The sequence below is a fragment of the Phlebotomus papatasi genome, chromosome 1, assembly GCF_024763615.1.
Source record: "Phlebotomus papatasi isolate M1 chromosome 1, Ppap_2.1, whole genome shotgun sequence".
Taxonomy (NCBI): domain Eukaryota; kingdom Metazoa; phylum Arthropoda; class Insecta; order Diptera; family Psychodidae; genus Phlebotomus; species Phlebotomus papatasi.
Genome location: NC_077222.1, coordinates 94,001,313 through 94,015,344, shown reverse-complemented (window position 1 = coordinate 94,015,344; position 14,032 = coordinate 94,001,313). Strand labels below are relative to the sequence as shown.

General features: G+C 33.7%; 1 protein-coding gene across 3 annotated transcripts in view; it reads left to right on the top strand.

Moving 5' to 3' along the window:
* LOC129809771 (neuroligin-4, X-linked) overlaps positions 1–14,032 on the top strand; it is a 161,297-nt gene that overhangs the window by 119,581 nt on the left and 27,684 nt on the right. For 2 of the 3 annotated variants that reach the window (XM_055859842.1, XM_055859841.1), the window contains exons 9-10: positions 2,448–2,920; positions 9,866–10,633. In XM_055859842.1, coding sequence (XP_055715817.1) covers positions 2,448–2,920; positions 9,866–10,246 — 854 coding nt within the window. In that variant the 3' untranslated portion in view covers positions 10,247–10,633. Of the gene's footprint in view, positions 1–2,447; positions 2,921–9,865; positions 10,634–14,032 lie in introns of those variants that run through there. The other variant, XR_008752673.1, reaches the window with a different exon arrangement.

The window sequence follows — 14,032 nt, the reverse complement described above, 5'->3', positions numbered from 1 at the left end:
TTACGTGACAGATTCACGACTTTTAGATCGATTTTTGTAATTATGTTTTGTGAAGCTTTCACACAAAAGTGTTATGTGAAACAATCACAAAACCTAGGAATTAACATGAAAGTTTTTGCAAAAGCTTCACAAATTCCTTACAAAGGAAGATCCCAGAGCGGTGCAATTATCACGTGATTAACTCACCATCTCGGAAATCTCCCCCAAAACACATAAAAAAAGCCGAAAAGAGAGGTATATGGTATGCAAAATTTCAAATGGAAAATCACGTGTGTTAGAAAGAGTACACCCTAGTGAAGTAATACGATGAGTAAGATATGTACTGTTCGTATTAATTGCTTTCTGAATCGTATTACAGGCAATTCGAGCAATTTTCCATGCGTGCCAACTGTGATTCGGTCACTTTTCGAGCGAAACGCGAGAGAGAGGCAAGATAAAACACTTGCTATCTTTTGTTGGCATTCTCGCAGTTCAGAAAGTATTAATCTTAATATTAATCTTATATGTGACATGGTAATGAGCTTCATGCCCATGTCACATAAAAGATTAATATTAGGAAAATGGCAAAAAAAGATAGTAAATTGTTTTATCTTGCGTCTCTTTCGCATTTTCCCTCTGCGTACAAAGTTGGCAGTAATGCAATTGCTCGAAAACTGACCGAATCGCAGTTGGCACGCATGGAAAATTGCTCGAATGGCATTTAATACGATGTAGAAAACAATTAATACGAACAATAATATCTTACTGATCGTATTACTCCATTAGAGTGTACTCTTTCTAACACACGTGATTTTCCATTTGAAATTTTGCTTTCTATATGGCTCTCTTTCCGGCTTTTCTTTATATGACACCACGGTCATACTCTCATTTATACAATCCAACCAAGACTAATTCCTCTCGCCTTTTTATACAAGGGTTTGTTATTTATTTGTCAAGAGGATGTTCTTCTACGAAGTATGAAAGAGTTTTGACAAACCCTCAGTCAACTCGATCTTATTTTAAATTACCTAGAAAATGATTTTTCTTATGAAAGTCTAGCTCAATTGGCAAAAAACGTCCACTTGACTAAACTTTTTACAAGGTCCTGTTGGTCGGTCGCCTTACAAACAATTTCTTTTGGATTCAATATAGTTCTGCAAACTTTTCAAGTGTTTCAGTACCTTTAAGTTTTTCTTTATGAAAATTTAAATTGCTTTAGCAAGAGTTAAACTATGGTTAAATAACTACAAAAAACATCAGGAATGGTTTTTGCCTAGATAACGGGGGCAAGAACAAATTTAAATTAATAAAATTGAAAGTTTTTTCCAACTAATTGGAATCTAACCAATTAGACAAATAATCCGAGACCTCGGATACAATATTATCGCTGCACTCAGTGTTATTGTGAATTTGCTTTTATAATTAAACTTTACCATCTAGTGTATTGATGCGCTAGATTAAATTATTCAAATATTTTATTGATTTTATGAAACAGGTGGGGCAAAAACAAAAATAATTCGGTGTGAAAAATGTGTTATTGCGTGGAATAAAATTCAAATAGTTTGAGCATGCACAGCAATTTATAGAAGATTCTTTTTGGGTTGATGAAATATTCTATATAAAGATATAAATATAGTTATTGATGTAGAATTAATGTTTTGATTTTAACAGAAATTTTACGCAAAATAACCCAATTCCACAGTTATCAACTTTATTCAGACATAATTATCTGTTTGGTCTAATTGAAATGTCATATTTTTTTTGGTTGTATACATTTGTGAAATAGTTTTCATATCTCTTGGTACGATATTGGTTTTTTTCTGCTCTAAATAACATGTTCTGACAGGAAGAATCTCTTAGCGGAAACTTTTGGAATAGTGAAGGAAGAATTTATGATGGAAAAGTTTTTGAGAAAACATACTGTTTTTCTTTTTTAATGGTTTACTAAGTAAACATGTGGAAAACTTATCTACAATTAGGTTTTACGAAATAGAAATCAAGACAAATACTGCTTTTTGGAATGGAATTGAGTGGAAATATGATAAAGAAGGAAATTGTTTGTGTTGTCAAAAATGTAGCTATCGTGAGAATTATTGCATAACAAGATGTGTTTGTAGCAAATGTAGTAAAACTCATGCAGTGAGCAACTATTTAATACGTACAGCTGGCAATAATTGCATTTGTCCCTTACATTTTGACACTCGATACTGTAGCAATTTTTTTTAACAAACCCCAATTGGAGTGAAAATTGAAACTTTAAGCAACTTGAGTAGAAAGTAATTGAAGGAAGGTGATAAAAAAATATACTAGTGCTTTTCTCGGAATCACTATTGACTTCTCTCGAGTTCTGAGCAACAGCAAAAAAAAATAACAGAACTGAGGAGTCGCATTGCATTAAATTTTCACCTTTTTCTCTTTAACTTCCTTCTTCTACGGGGTGTTTGGCTACAAAAACAAATAACATACAGATTTGAAGCCAAAGCTGAAGAACCACTACCGTGCACATCGACTGTCGTTCTGGCTCAATTTAGTGCCTGACCTGCATAAGCCGGGTAATGGAAATGTTCCACTGTCGCACCATCAGCTGGAGGATGATGATTGGGATGCGGGATTGGAGGCAGAATCGACGATAAAGCCTCTGAGTCCGCCGCAGGAGCGTGGCCCAATGAATTATTCAATATATACCACAAAAGTGTTCTCGCTGTTTAACCTGTCGGCGTCATCTGCAACAAACGGTAAGATGATGAGGGCTAAGAGTGCTGTCGAGACCACAGATGGCATTGAAGAGGCACAGCAGGGAACAGCAGCACCGCAAGAGGACGGATTCGCGGCCTACAGTACAGCTTTGAGTGTCACAATTGCCATCGGATGCAGTCTACTGATACTCAATGTCCTCATATTTGCTGGAGTTTATTACCAACGCGATAAAACGCGATCTCAGGTGAGTGAATTATTAGCAGGATGCAAACCTAACGTTCTAGAACTTTTCAGCAGGGGAAGGCTTTCAGGGTTCGCACGCACTGTTGCTTTGGACGGACACTTTATATTTTTCCCATGTTCCTTTAATAAATCTGACCTAACTTTTTCAGGAAATGCGTGACTGAAGACTGGCTATTAAAATATTTTGCGATAGGTCAGTTTTATTAAAGAAATATCGGAAAAATACGAAGTTTTCGAAGCTAGAGTATGTGCGAAACCTAAAAGCCTTCCCCTGCATAAAATGTACCACAGACCGCCGCTGATAGCGCTTCTGTCGCTTGTGTTCTAAAAACCTGTTCTAAAAACTTCTCAAAACACAGAAAATTTCCCTTTGCCCCAAATGACGAAACTAAAAACTTCGCAAAACACACAAAATTTCCCTTTGCCCCAAATGACGAAACCAAAAACTTCCCAAAACACACAAAATTTCCCTTTGCCCCAAATGACGAAACCAAAAATTTTCCAAAACACAGAAAATTTCCCTTTGCTCCAAAGGACGAAACTAAAAACTTCCCATAATACAGGAAATTTCCTTTTGTCCCAAATGACGAAATTAAAAACTACCCAAAAGATAATTTCCCTTTTCCCCAAAGGACGAAACTAAAAACTTCCCAAAACACATTTGCCCCAAAGGACGAAACCAAAAACTTCCCAAAACACAGATAATTTCCCTTTTCCCCAAAGGACCAAACCGAAAACTTCCCAAAATACAGAAAATTTCCCTTTGCCCTCGACGAAACTAAAAACTTCCCAAAACACAGAAAATTTCCCTTTGTCTCAAAGGACGAAACTAAAAACTTCCCAAAACACAGAAAATTTCCTCTTGCCCCAAAGGATGAAACCAAAAACTTCCCAAAACACCGATAATTTCCCTTTGCTCCAAAGGACGAAACTAAAAACTTCCCATAATACAGGAAATTTCCCTTTGTCCCAAATGACGAAACTAAAAACTTCCCAAAACACAGAAAATTTCCCTTTGCCTCAAAGGACGAAACCAAAAACTTCCCAAAATACAGGAAATTTCCCTTTGCCCCAAATGACGAAACTAAAAACTACCCAAAACACTGTTGGAATTTCATTATTTTATAAAATATAATACTTATTTAAAATATATAAAAGACAAGATTTCCAAAGAAAAAGTTTCCAAAAAACAAAGATTCCGCAAACCAAAAAAAAACACTTTGAACCTTACTGTTAAATTTTGAAAGTTATCAACCAATTCAAAGGAAATTAACCAAGTTGAGAGGTTAAATCACGATATCTGGATTATAGATTTAGCCTCATCATCATTATCAGGCAATGAATAATTCTATTGGTATCCTTTGTCATTATGCAATAGGATCAATACACCCCATTTGGCATCTTTAACACTCCAAAAGCCAAATGAAAGAACTCGAAAAGAATCTGAGATAAAAACATTGAATAAGTGGGAAAATTATTAAAACGAATTCTGATTTTCTTTGAAAATAGAATTCAGCAATCGTCGCTCATATTAACAATTGTTGTAACTGAATTTTTAGTACTTTACAGGTGATAATTTGTTTCTTTTATTTTATTTTTAATTTTTGTTTTTTTTGAAAATTAAGCAGTTATTGTTGGATTTCGGAGTAGAAATACCCAAAGAATTGTTGTCAGGCATCTTTGAACTGTGTAAACAATTCTGTAAAGTCATAAGATAATATTTCAATTCAGTCATAAGATCATATTTCAATCAATTTCTCAAAAATATTGATAATCCGATAAGAAAAGCTGTTGAATCGAAATATTTAGAAACATCGTATTACGCACAATTTAATAATTATAATATTTTAATAGCTAATTCAGTGCTTCAAATTTCCTGAAAAGTGCTATGGGTCAATCTATTAAAAACATAGAAAATAATTACTTGAGCGAGGTTTTAATCATCCGAAGGTAATGTACTTTCCCTTAATTCAATATATTTCTATTAAAAGGATTTTTATAATGCTCAATTATTCAATATCTGCAAAATTCCCAGAATCCAACGCGGGTAATACGCTATCACACAATATTGATTTATTTTTTGCATGCTTTAGATAGAATTGAAAATACATTGCAGTTTGAAAAATTCGAGCATTCGAGCATAATTTGAACGGGAGATAGATAGATAGATACTGTGAAAATATTTTGATAATTTTACTCATATAATCCAATTCTTTTAAAACAGTTTTGATATTTTATTTAGAAACCATCAGCCAAAAAATCAGTTGCAGATTTTCATTTCAACTAAATTGAAATTTTATGAAATTTCTATCATTTTTCAATTCAATTTGTGCGTTTCAATTGTGAAAAATTTCAAGTGTTTTAAGTGTCCTCAGTTGCAGTTGCAAAATGGACAAATAGCTGATTTTTTGATGGAAAAGGGATAGCAAGTCGTTCTAACTTTGCGAAATGCTCGATCTTGGGTAAAACATTAAGATTCCCAAAGAAATTTCTAATTAGTTTTCAAAAGTTTTGCATTGTTCAAGGAGAGCTACAAAAAAAGTGTGTCTAAGTTTGGATTACAAAGATCTGTGAGACCTTTATTCTGTGAGAAATAGGTATGTGATACCTTTATGAGTTTTTACTCTGTTTTAAGGAGCACTTAAAAATTTTCTTTAATTAGGACAGGCTCTATGAAAATAAAAAAAAACTATTTCTCCGGAAGAAACGTTTTCAAAAAGGGATGGCAAAGCGTTCAATTCTTTGCGAGTTCCCGAAGGTCTGAAAATCCTAAATATCGAGCAATTATATTGTTTTTTGAGAGCCTAGGTCATTTATCTTTAATAATCCAATTCTAAGTAAGATTTTTCCAAAAAATTGTGATTGATAAGAAATTAGAGCAGTTAAGCCATATGGCTAAGGTTTAGGTCTGAAGCCCGTCTTAGATGATTTACCTCAAAAGTACTTTTGTATCATTTACAGTTTACCGGTTCTCAACCGGTTTAAACCGTATCATAAATTACTCAAAAATAGCCCAGGAGTAATAAAATTGATTTTAAATTAAAAATAGTTACCAGTTAAGATTGGAACTAGATCAGACTTGTCAAAAATTCCAAGACCTTTCCAATGACCTCAATTATGATTCCACTCGGTTGAGAAATACGCTCTCTAGAGCCTCTTTAATCTTTGACCTTGAAAAATCTTTATTAGGAATGATTCAATGGTATTTTCGTATATGGACAAATGTCCGATTTATTAGGTGGCTTAGGTAATCTCTAAAATATATTTACCCAAAAATGAAAAATAAATCGCTCGGCGCATTTTCGAACAATTCCAAAAAATATGGTTAATAGTCGCTGGGACGACTTGAGAGGGGATGTCCCCTGAATGCTTCAGTTCTCTGTCTCTAAGCATTTGGACTCTAGACGTAATAACGGCCGGACAGACGGACGGACAGATGGCTTGGCATAGTTAATTAAATTGGGCATAGTTAAAAAAAATAATTATCGGCTTATAACCCGTTTGTTCTCTACTCAAAATCGATTAAAATTGCTTCAGATTTGTCCAAGAATCTAAATCCGTTTCAGCAATGGAGCTAAACTTGCAAACTCTAAGTCTAGATCCTTTCTAAATTTTGACCCCAAAAAACATTATTAGAAAGACTCAACGGTAAATATGAGCAAAATCTTCGAGGGTCCCCATATGGCTCCAAGTCACTATCTTCATCCGACGATCATTAACGATACACAGAAAAAAATATTTCGTAAAATCGTTCGTAAATGTTAAATTGTTCGTGAAATCTCATAAAGTTTGTACTTTTTTCACAAAAATTGTTCGTAACACCATCACTTAATGAGCATTTTTTTGTTATTTTATGAACATTTGTTCGCAAAGTTTTGTCAAACAAAAATGTACAAACAAATACAAAGCTTTAAGAACAAATGACAAAATTTTACGAACACTTTTATGTGTGTTTACGAACATTTACGAATAAATGTTCATAAAAAAGAACAAAAAAAATACTCGTCATATGGTCAAGTTACGAACAATTCTTGTGAAAAAACACGAACTTTTACAAACTTTTTAGTGGTTTATACGATTTACGATAATTTCGATCACTGAAAAATTTATTTTGTAGAATTGTTCGTAAATATTTGTGAATTGCTACTGAAGAGTTACGAAATGCCTGTAAATCTTATAACCTACAAACAAGTTCGTACAAGCTTGTACTTTTGTTACAAACATTGTTCGTAAAATAATCATTCGACAAGAATATTTTGTTCTACAAACATTTATTCGTAGATTTTTGTTTGTCTTATGAAAAATTACGAATAAATGATAAAATTTTACAAACTTTTTTGTGTGTTTACGAACATTTACGGACAAATGTTTGTAAAAGTACTAAAAATGCTCGTCAAATGAGCATCTTACGAGCAATGTTTGTGAAAAAAGTACAAACTTTTACAAACTTGTTTGTGAGTTATACGATTTACAAACATTTCGTAAATCCCTATTAGGAATTCACAAACATTTAAGAACAATTTTACAAGATATTTTATTTCTGTGTAGCAATCAAACTAAATAAAATATACAGAAGGAGAAACAGCGTGACGTTAAAAAATAAGAAACTTCCAAATTTGAAAGTTTTAACACAATATGACCCCTTAGGGGCCTTATGCCGAAAATAGACACAGGCTGATCCTCGAAAATACTCAGTTCGAAAAATTTGTCGGTAGAAGATCAGCCCAAACTATCATACACTGAGCATTTAGAATCAAGGATTAGCGTTTTTTGCGTAAATTTCTATTAAATGTGCCCACTTTGTTTGCTGAAATACTTCTTAATAGAAATATTAATGTATTTTTCATACAGGCAGGAGTACTCTGACCTAAACCAATTCCTGTGTCTATTTTGGACTTTAGGGCGTGATTGCAAAGACTTAAAAATATTAACATATCTTCGGTTGGATCACCAACTACACGGTAAAAAATTTCGGCACATATTTGTCCCAAAAATTAGCTCGCCTACGGCAACCATAATTTTTGGCACAATCTTGTTTATTTTACGAGACCCAAAAAGATAATCAATAGTAACGAATTTGTTCGAAAACGTAGCTCGTCCACGGACACCGAAAATTTTTGGAATAAATTTGTATCTTCTAGGAGAAACAAAAATATACCCAATATTAGTAACAAATTTGTTCCAAAAAAATAGCTCGTATAGTATAAAATCGTATCCCTCCTCTCACATTCAGTCACCCGTCACCAACGAAACAAGGACGACGCCAAATCTGTAGCAATTTTCGTGCTACATGGTTTTACTTTTTTAATTCGAGATTCTCTTCTCCTTCTGCTGCCAGCACTCACATATGATTTCGTCTTGCACGCATCTGTATAAAACACTCTTAATTTGATTCTTATTTGATGTTTCTTATGAACTTTTGCCATCGAAATCCATCTCGACTGAAGTATAGGCCTTAACTGTAAGACGAAATCTTTTACACGAATTTGTTCCCGACAATGGGAACAAAAAGATTCCCCATATGAGTAATAATTTCGTTCCAAAAATTACCTCGCCCACGGACACCGAAAAATTTTGGAACAAATATATTACAGTTGTAGGAATAATGTTGTTATAAAAAAATGCACCAATTTGTTCCTAGCAGTGGGAACAAAACAGCCTAGTGTAAAAAATTCTATTCCAACTTTCAGGAACAAATTTGTATGAAACGAAATCAACTCAAATTTGTACACATTCCACCGTATCAAAACGGTTCCAAAAGAAAACTCTAACAAAATTGTAACTATATTTTGTAACAAATTTGTAAAAAAAATTTTTTGGAACCAAAAAAAATTTGTTCCAAGGAAAACTTGTTCCAATATTTTGGTAAAATGTCCAAAAGTTTTTATCGTGTACACTCGTTACAAACGCCACACAGCGATGCGTCATTTACAACGAATTTTCATACAAAGTCAATCACAAGCCAAATGTAGTTAGCACAGTTGCTGATGATTCAACCAATGATATAACTTTCGCCAAATTTAGAGCAGTAGGGGAGACTGGGGCAAAATTTGTCAAAACGAAAATTTCAATATTCACTATTTTCTAAAATAAAAGAAACTGAGGCGTGAAATTTTTATTATAGATAGCCTTCGTGAACCTTCTTAAACTTACAAAGTTTCAAGGGATTCGAGGAAGGATTATGTAAAATAAAAAATAATTCAATTTTGAGCCCTATTTTTGGAATATTTGGCTTACAGAAAATATCAATACTGATTAGCTCAATTTAAGCACATTTCTCGTTAAGATAGAGAAAAATTATCTTCGACAAAGTTGTAAAGGAATAAATTTCCTATAAGTCTATTCGATATTTTTAATGATTGCGAGAGTAAAACGTCACAAATTATCCGAAGACTGACAAAATTTGCCCCAGCAATTTTGAGAATATCCACAAAATCGACTTTTAGAAAATGATTCGAAAATCACATTTCTAACGAGATAGAGGAACATAGTCTTCTGCAATGTTGTAGAGCAGTAAATTTCCCATAAGAATATGCTCATTATAAAACGTTTTGGTTTTCTCAGAGCTCGTGAAAGAATAAAATATGCGTTTTGACAAGTTTTGCCCCAGTCTCCCCTAAATAAAGAAAAACAGCAGTTACAACAATTGTTGATGCAAGCCACGAAGTGTTTTCAAATGAACTTTATTATTTTAGCAGAAAATGGTCATGTTTGGGGTTAGTGACCAAAAGGGGTGTCATCATTCCTATTCATTTATTTTTTTAAGCACAAGTGTTTTCTGGGTTTCCTTCCGAGAAATTTGTCATGAAATTGATCTTCAATATTTGAGAGAATTCCTCATGCTTCCGGTTGTTTGGAGAGTTAGTTTCCCTTCTTAGAAAAGGGTTTAAGCACATCCTCTTACAGAAAATCCTTTTGACTTTCAAACAAACAAACACACACACAGGACCTTCAGGCAGCTGGAAGTGGAGGCTACAAGAAGCGTTCGGAGAATGGGAAAGTGCCCAATAATATCTGTGGGGATCTCGATGGTACGACAATTCACCTGAAGAGTGACCCAACAGCCATTTTGACGCATCATCATGTGATGCAACATCAACTTCCGCCACTGGACTGCATCGATGGCAGCCAGCGAGCTCCACCACCACCAAAATATCTCAAATCCTTCCCGGAAAATGCCATGCTGGCGCCAAATACGCTTCAGCTGCTGGGTAGGAATCTCAATGCGTGTGGTGTGGATGCTACGGTGACGGTGACCAAGTCGAGCCTCAAGCAGACAAACAATGAGACAAGTGCTCAGAATGCAGTGGATGAGCTGCGGGTGTGACGGCAAATGAACTCAGAGACACTCCCACGTGTCAAGAAGTCCCTCCAACCTACCATGTTTCATCCCATGTGCTGAAGGGGGCACCAGTGTAAGTGCATGGGATGATAAATTGGTTGCCGATGGAGTGGACAACAGTTTTTTCTTTAAGCGAATGAATGAGCAACATCCTGAATATATTTATGTGGTCCTGTGCATACAAATCAAAAGAAAAGCTAAATTGGTGAGTCCCAAACAATTTTTTTTTTAAATTGTTTTTTCAGCTTCATTCCCACGCAATCACAAACACACACACGGCAAAAAGCTCCTTGGAGAAAGTCTCAAGAGGCCTAAAAGTTTACACACAGAAATGTGAATTTGCAATCAAACATTATATATATTTCGTGAAAAGTCTTTTCTTGTGCTTGCCGTCAGGAATGATTGAAGAAAGTGTGCCATTTGCATTTGATTGCAATTGATTTCCATTGAAGGAGCACAAAGGAAATGTGATGAGGAGAGTAGGATGGGGGCGGGGAGGGTAGCACCAATCAGTTTCATGGCATTTCCTAAAGAGGCTTGTAAGTGTAGAATGTTTGAATGGAATTCCATGTTTAATTTTCAAATGGGCTGTCGCAGACATTTTCTGTTTGCACGGAGAGAAATTGCTTCCAGAGGTTCGTTTGGTAAACATTTTGTAAAAGTTTATCAAATATTTAGAAATTTTATTAAGCAGTGAAATAATATTATTTTCCCCATAGTATGGAGTCTCCGAGAGAGACTTTTTTTTGCTGTTCTCCGTTTGAAATTTTTACATAATTTGGCAACAGTTGGTTCGTTAGGTTGTCACATGAATATATGGATTTTTTTGTGGGACTACGAGGCAGTTTGGTACAACTACTCTGAAGAAAAAGTTTTGTTAAACGGACAAATAGATCTTGTTGAAATTTTGTTAAAAGAATACAGTAGACTCTCTCTCAATCGGGAATATGGGGCGAAATGTCATCCGGTTTAGCGATAGAATTGAGCGTCAAAGCCTTAGTAAATTCCACAAAAAGCACTCAATTATAAAGAACCACGATAAAATAGGAAGAACTACAGCGAATTTGAGCGAATTAGCTTCATAATTAAACGTAAAAATTGTCAACAAAATTTGTCGCTCGATTGAAATAGAGCCGATTGAGTGAGAGTCTACTGTATTATGTTGAATTTTATGTTGAAAAACATCCTTTTGACAAACTTTGACCAAGCCACCAATTTGACAAAACTTTTCCGTATTCTGTAACCAAGAAAACTCTTTTGACAAAATTTTCTTGTTAATTTCACAAAATGTGTTAGAACATTTACAGAGATAAAGTTATGTGGTCAAATTGTTCGTAAAAGTTTGTGAATTCCTACTGGAGACTTACAAAGTACTTGTAAATCGTATAACACACGAAAAAGTTCGTAAAAGTTTGTAATTTTTTCACAAGCATTGTTCGTAACATGATCACTGCACGAGCATCTTTTATTCTTTTACAAACATTTGTTCGTAAATGTTCGTAAGCACAAAAAATATTCGTCAAATTTTGTCATTTGTTCGTAAAGTTTTGTCAAACAAATATGTACAAACAAATGTTTGCAAAAAAAAACAAATATTTGTAAGTAGGTTTTTAGTTCCTTTGCAAAACTTTATGAACAAATGACAAAATTTAACGAACAGTGTTCTGTGTGTTTACAAACACTTACGAACAAATGTCTACAAAAGAACAAGAAAAGTAATACTCGTCACGTGATCATGTTACTGATTCTGATCAGTTTGTTCACAGTTAAATGCACAGAAAGGTGTTCGTAAAACTTTGTCAATTGTTTGTAAAGTGTTGTCAAACGAAAATGTACAAATAAACGTTTGTAAAATAATAAATATTTGTTCGGACATTTTTGTTTGTCTGACAAAACTTTAAGAACAAATGACGAAATTTTACGAATATTTCTCTGTGTGTTTGGGAATATTTACATACAAATGTTTGTAAAAGAACAAAAAAATGCTCGTGAAGTGATCGTGTTACGAACAATGTTTGTGAAAAAGTACAAACTTTTACGAACTTGTTTGTGGGTTATACGATTTATAAACATTACGTAAATCCCCATAATAAGTAATAATTCACAAACACTAATTAACTATTTAAAAAAATCTTTCTCTGTGTTGGGGAAAGTATCCTTCCTTCGAGCGTTCATGCCTTCGAATAATATGAATTTCTTCAATTTTTTTAAAGATTTACACATACTTATCACGTGATTATGAGCTAACTAATATAAGAAATGTGTAAATCTCTTAGGAAAAATCAAAGAAAGTTGACATTATTCGAAGGCATGAACGTTCGAAGGGAGAGCACTTTCCCTTAAGTTCAAAAATAGAAGTCAATGACATTTTGATTAAAAGGAAAAAGTAATAATGTGGTCTGGAAATAAACAATTAGCGTCAGCCGCCGTCTTAGCGTTCGCGATAAACCTTCAAAGCAAAACGGTAAAAGAGCTACTTTTAATGGCTTCAACACAACTTTTTGGTCAGAAAAATTTCGTGAAATCAAAATTCATATCCCTTGTTTCTCTAGCGTTTAGTGTATATCAATATCGTTCTTTCGCACTTCAATTTGAATTGAACTAAATTGAATTTGATGTGATGTTCAAACGAAGAATAAGATTAAGATAGAGCTGGATTGACATATTTGAAAAGGTTGAGGATGAAATGGATATGAATTTTGATTTCATGAAATTTCCCTGATCTAAAAGCTGCGACGAAGACTTATGGTTCTATCACAGCTTTTAGATCATAAAATTCATTAAATCAAAATTTACGATCTTTTAAATTTTCAATTGTTTTGCATATGTCCATCTCACTCTTTCCCTCTCAAAATTAGAACTAAATTGAATTTGGTTTGATGTTCAAAAGAAGAAGAAAAGAACGAAAGAATGGAATAGACTTATACAAAAAATTTTAGAGAGAAATTCACATCCCTGTCTCTCTTTCAAACTTTTTGTAAAAGTCTATTCCACTCTTTCGGATTATTTTTCTTCTTTTGAACAATACACCAAATTCAATTTAATTCAATCTTATTTCCAGAGCAACAGAGTGACATAAACATATATAAAACATTAGAGAAGAGAAAGAATAGTGAATTTTGTTTTAATGATATTTTCTTGATCTAAAAGGTAGACCGAAGACTTATGGCTCCGGCACACCTTTTAGATCAGGTAAATTTTATAAAATCAAAATTCACATACTTTTCTTAATAAAATGTTTAGCTATATGTCTATCCTATTCTTTTGCACTCTTCTTCTTCTTCTTTTGAACATCACACCAAATTAAATTTAGTTCAGTCCAATTTTGAGCCCGAAAGAGTGGGATGGACTTATGCAAGTTTTATGAAAAAGAAAAGTACGCGAATTTTGATTTCATGAAATTTTGCCGATTTTCAATTCTTAAAAATAAAAATTAAGAAAAACAATTGCAAAAGGGAGCGAAAAATACGAAAAACAAAGCAACTACGTTTACAGGTCGAGAGTGTCAATTTCATTTTTCTTTATCATGAGAATGAAATAAATTAGACCTTCTTGCGGGTGTCTTATCTGCTACAAACTCATCTCCGGTATCTTCCTCCAGGGATTGCATTTTTATAAAATTCAATACAATGGAGAATAAGGTCAGTTGTCTGCTGGCACTTAACGTCTTTCCAGCGATTATCGTTTCATGTAACCATCTATTTCGTTTATAAATTTTCTGCTCTGAACAATAAAATGCCTGTAAAGTGGTTTTTTTTAAAAATGTTTTGT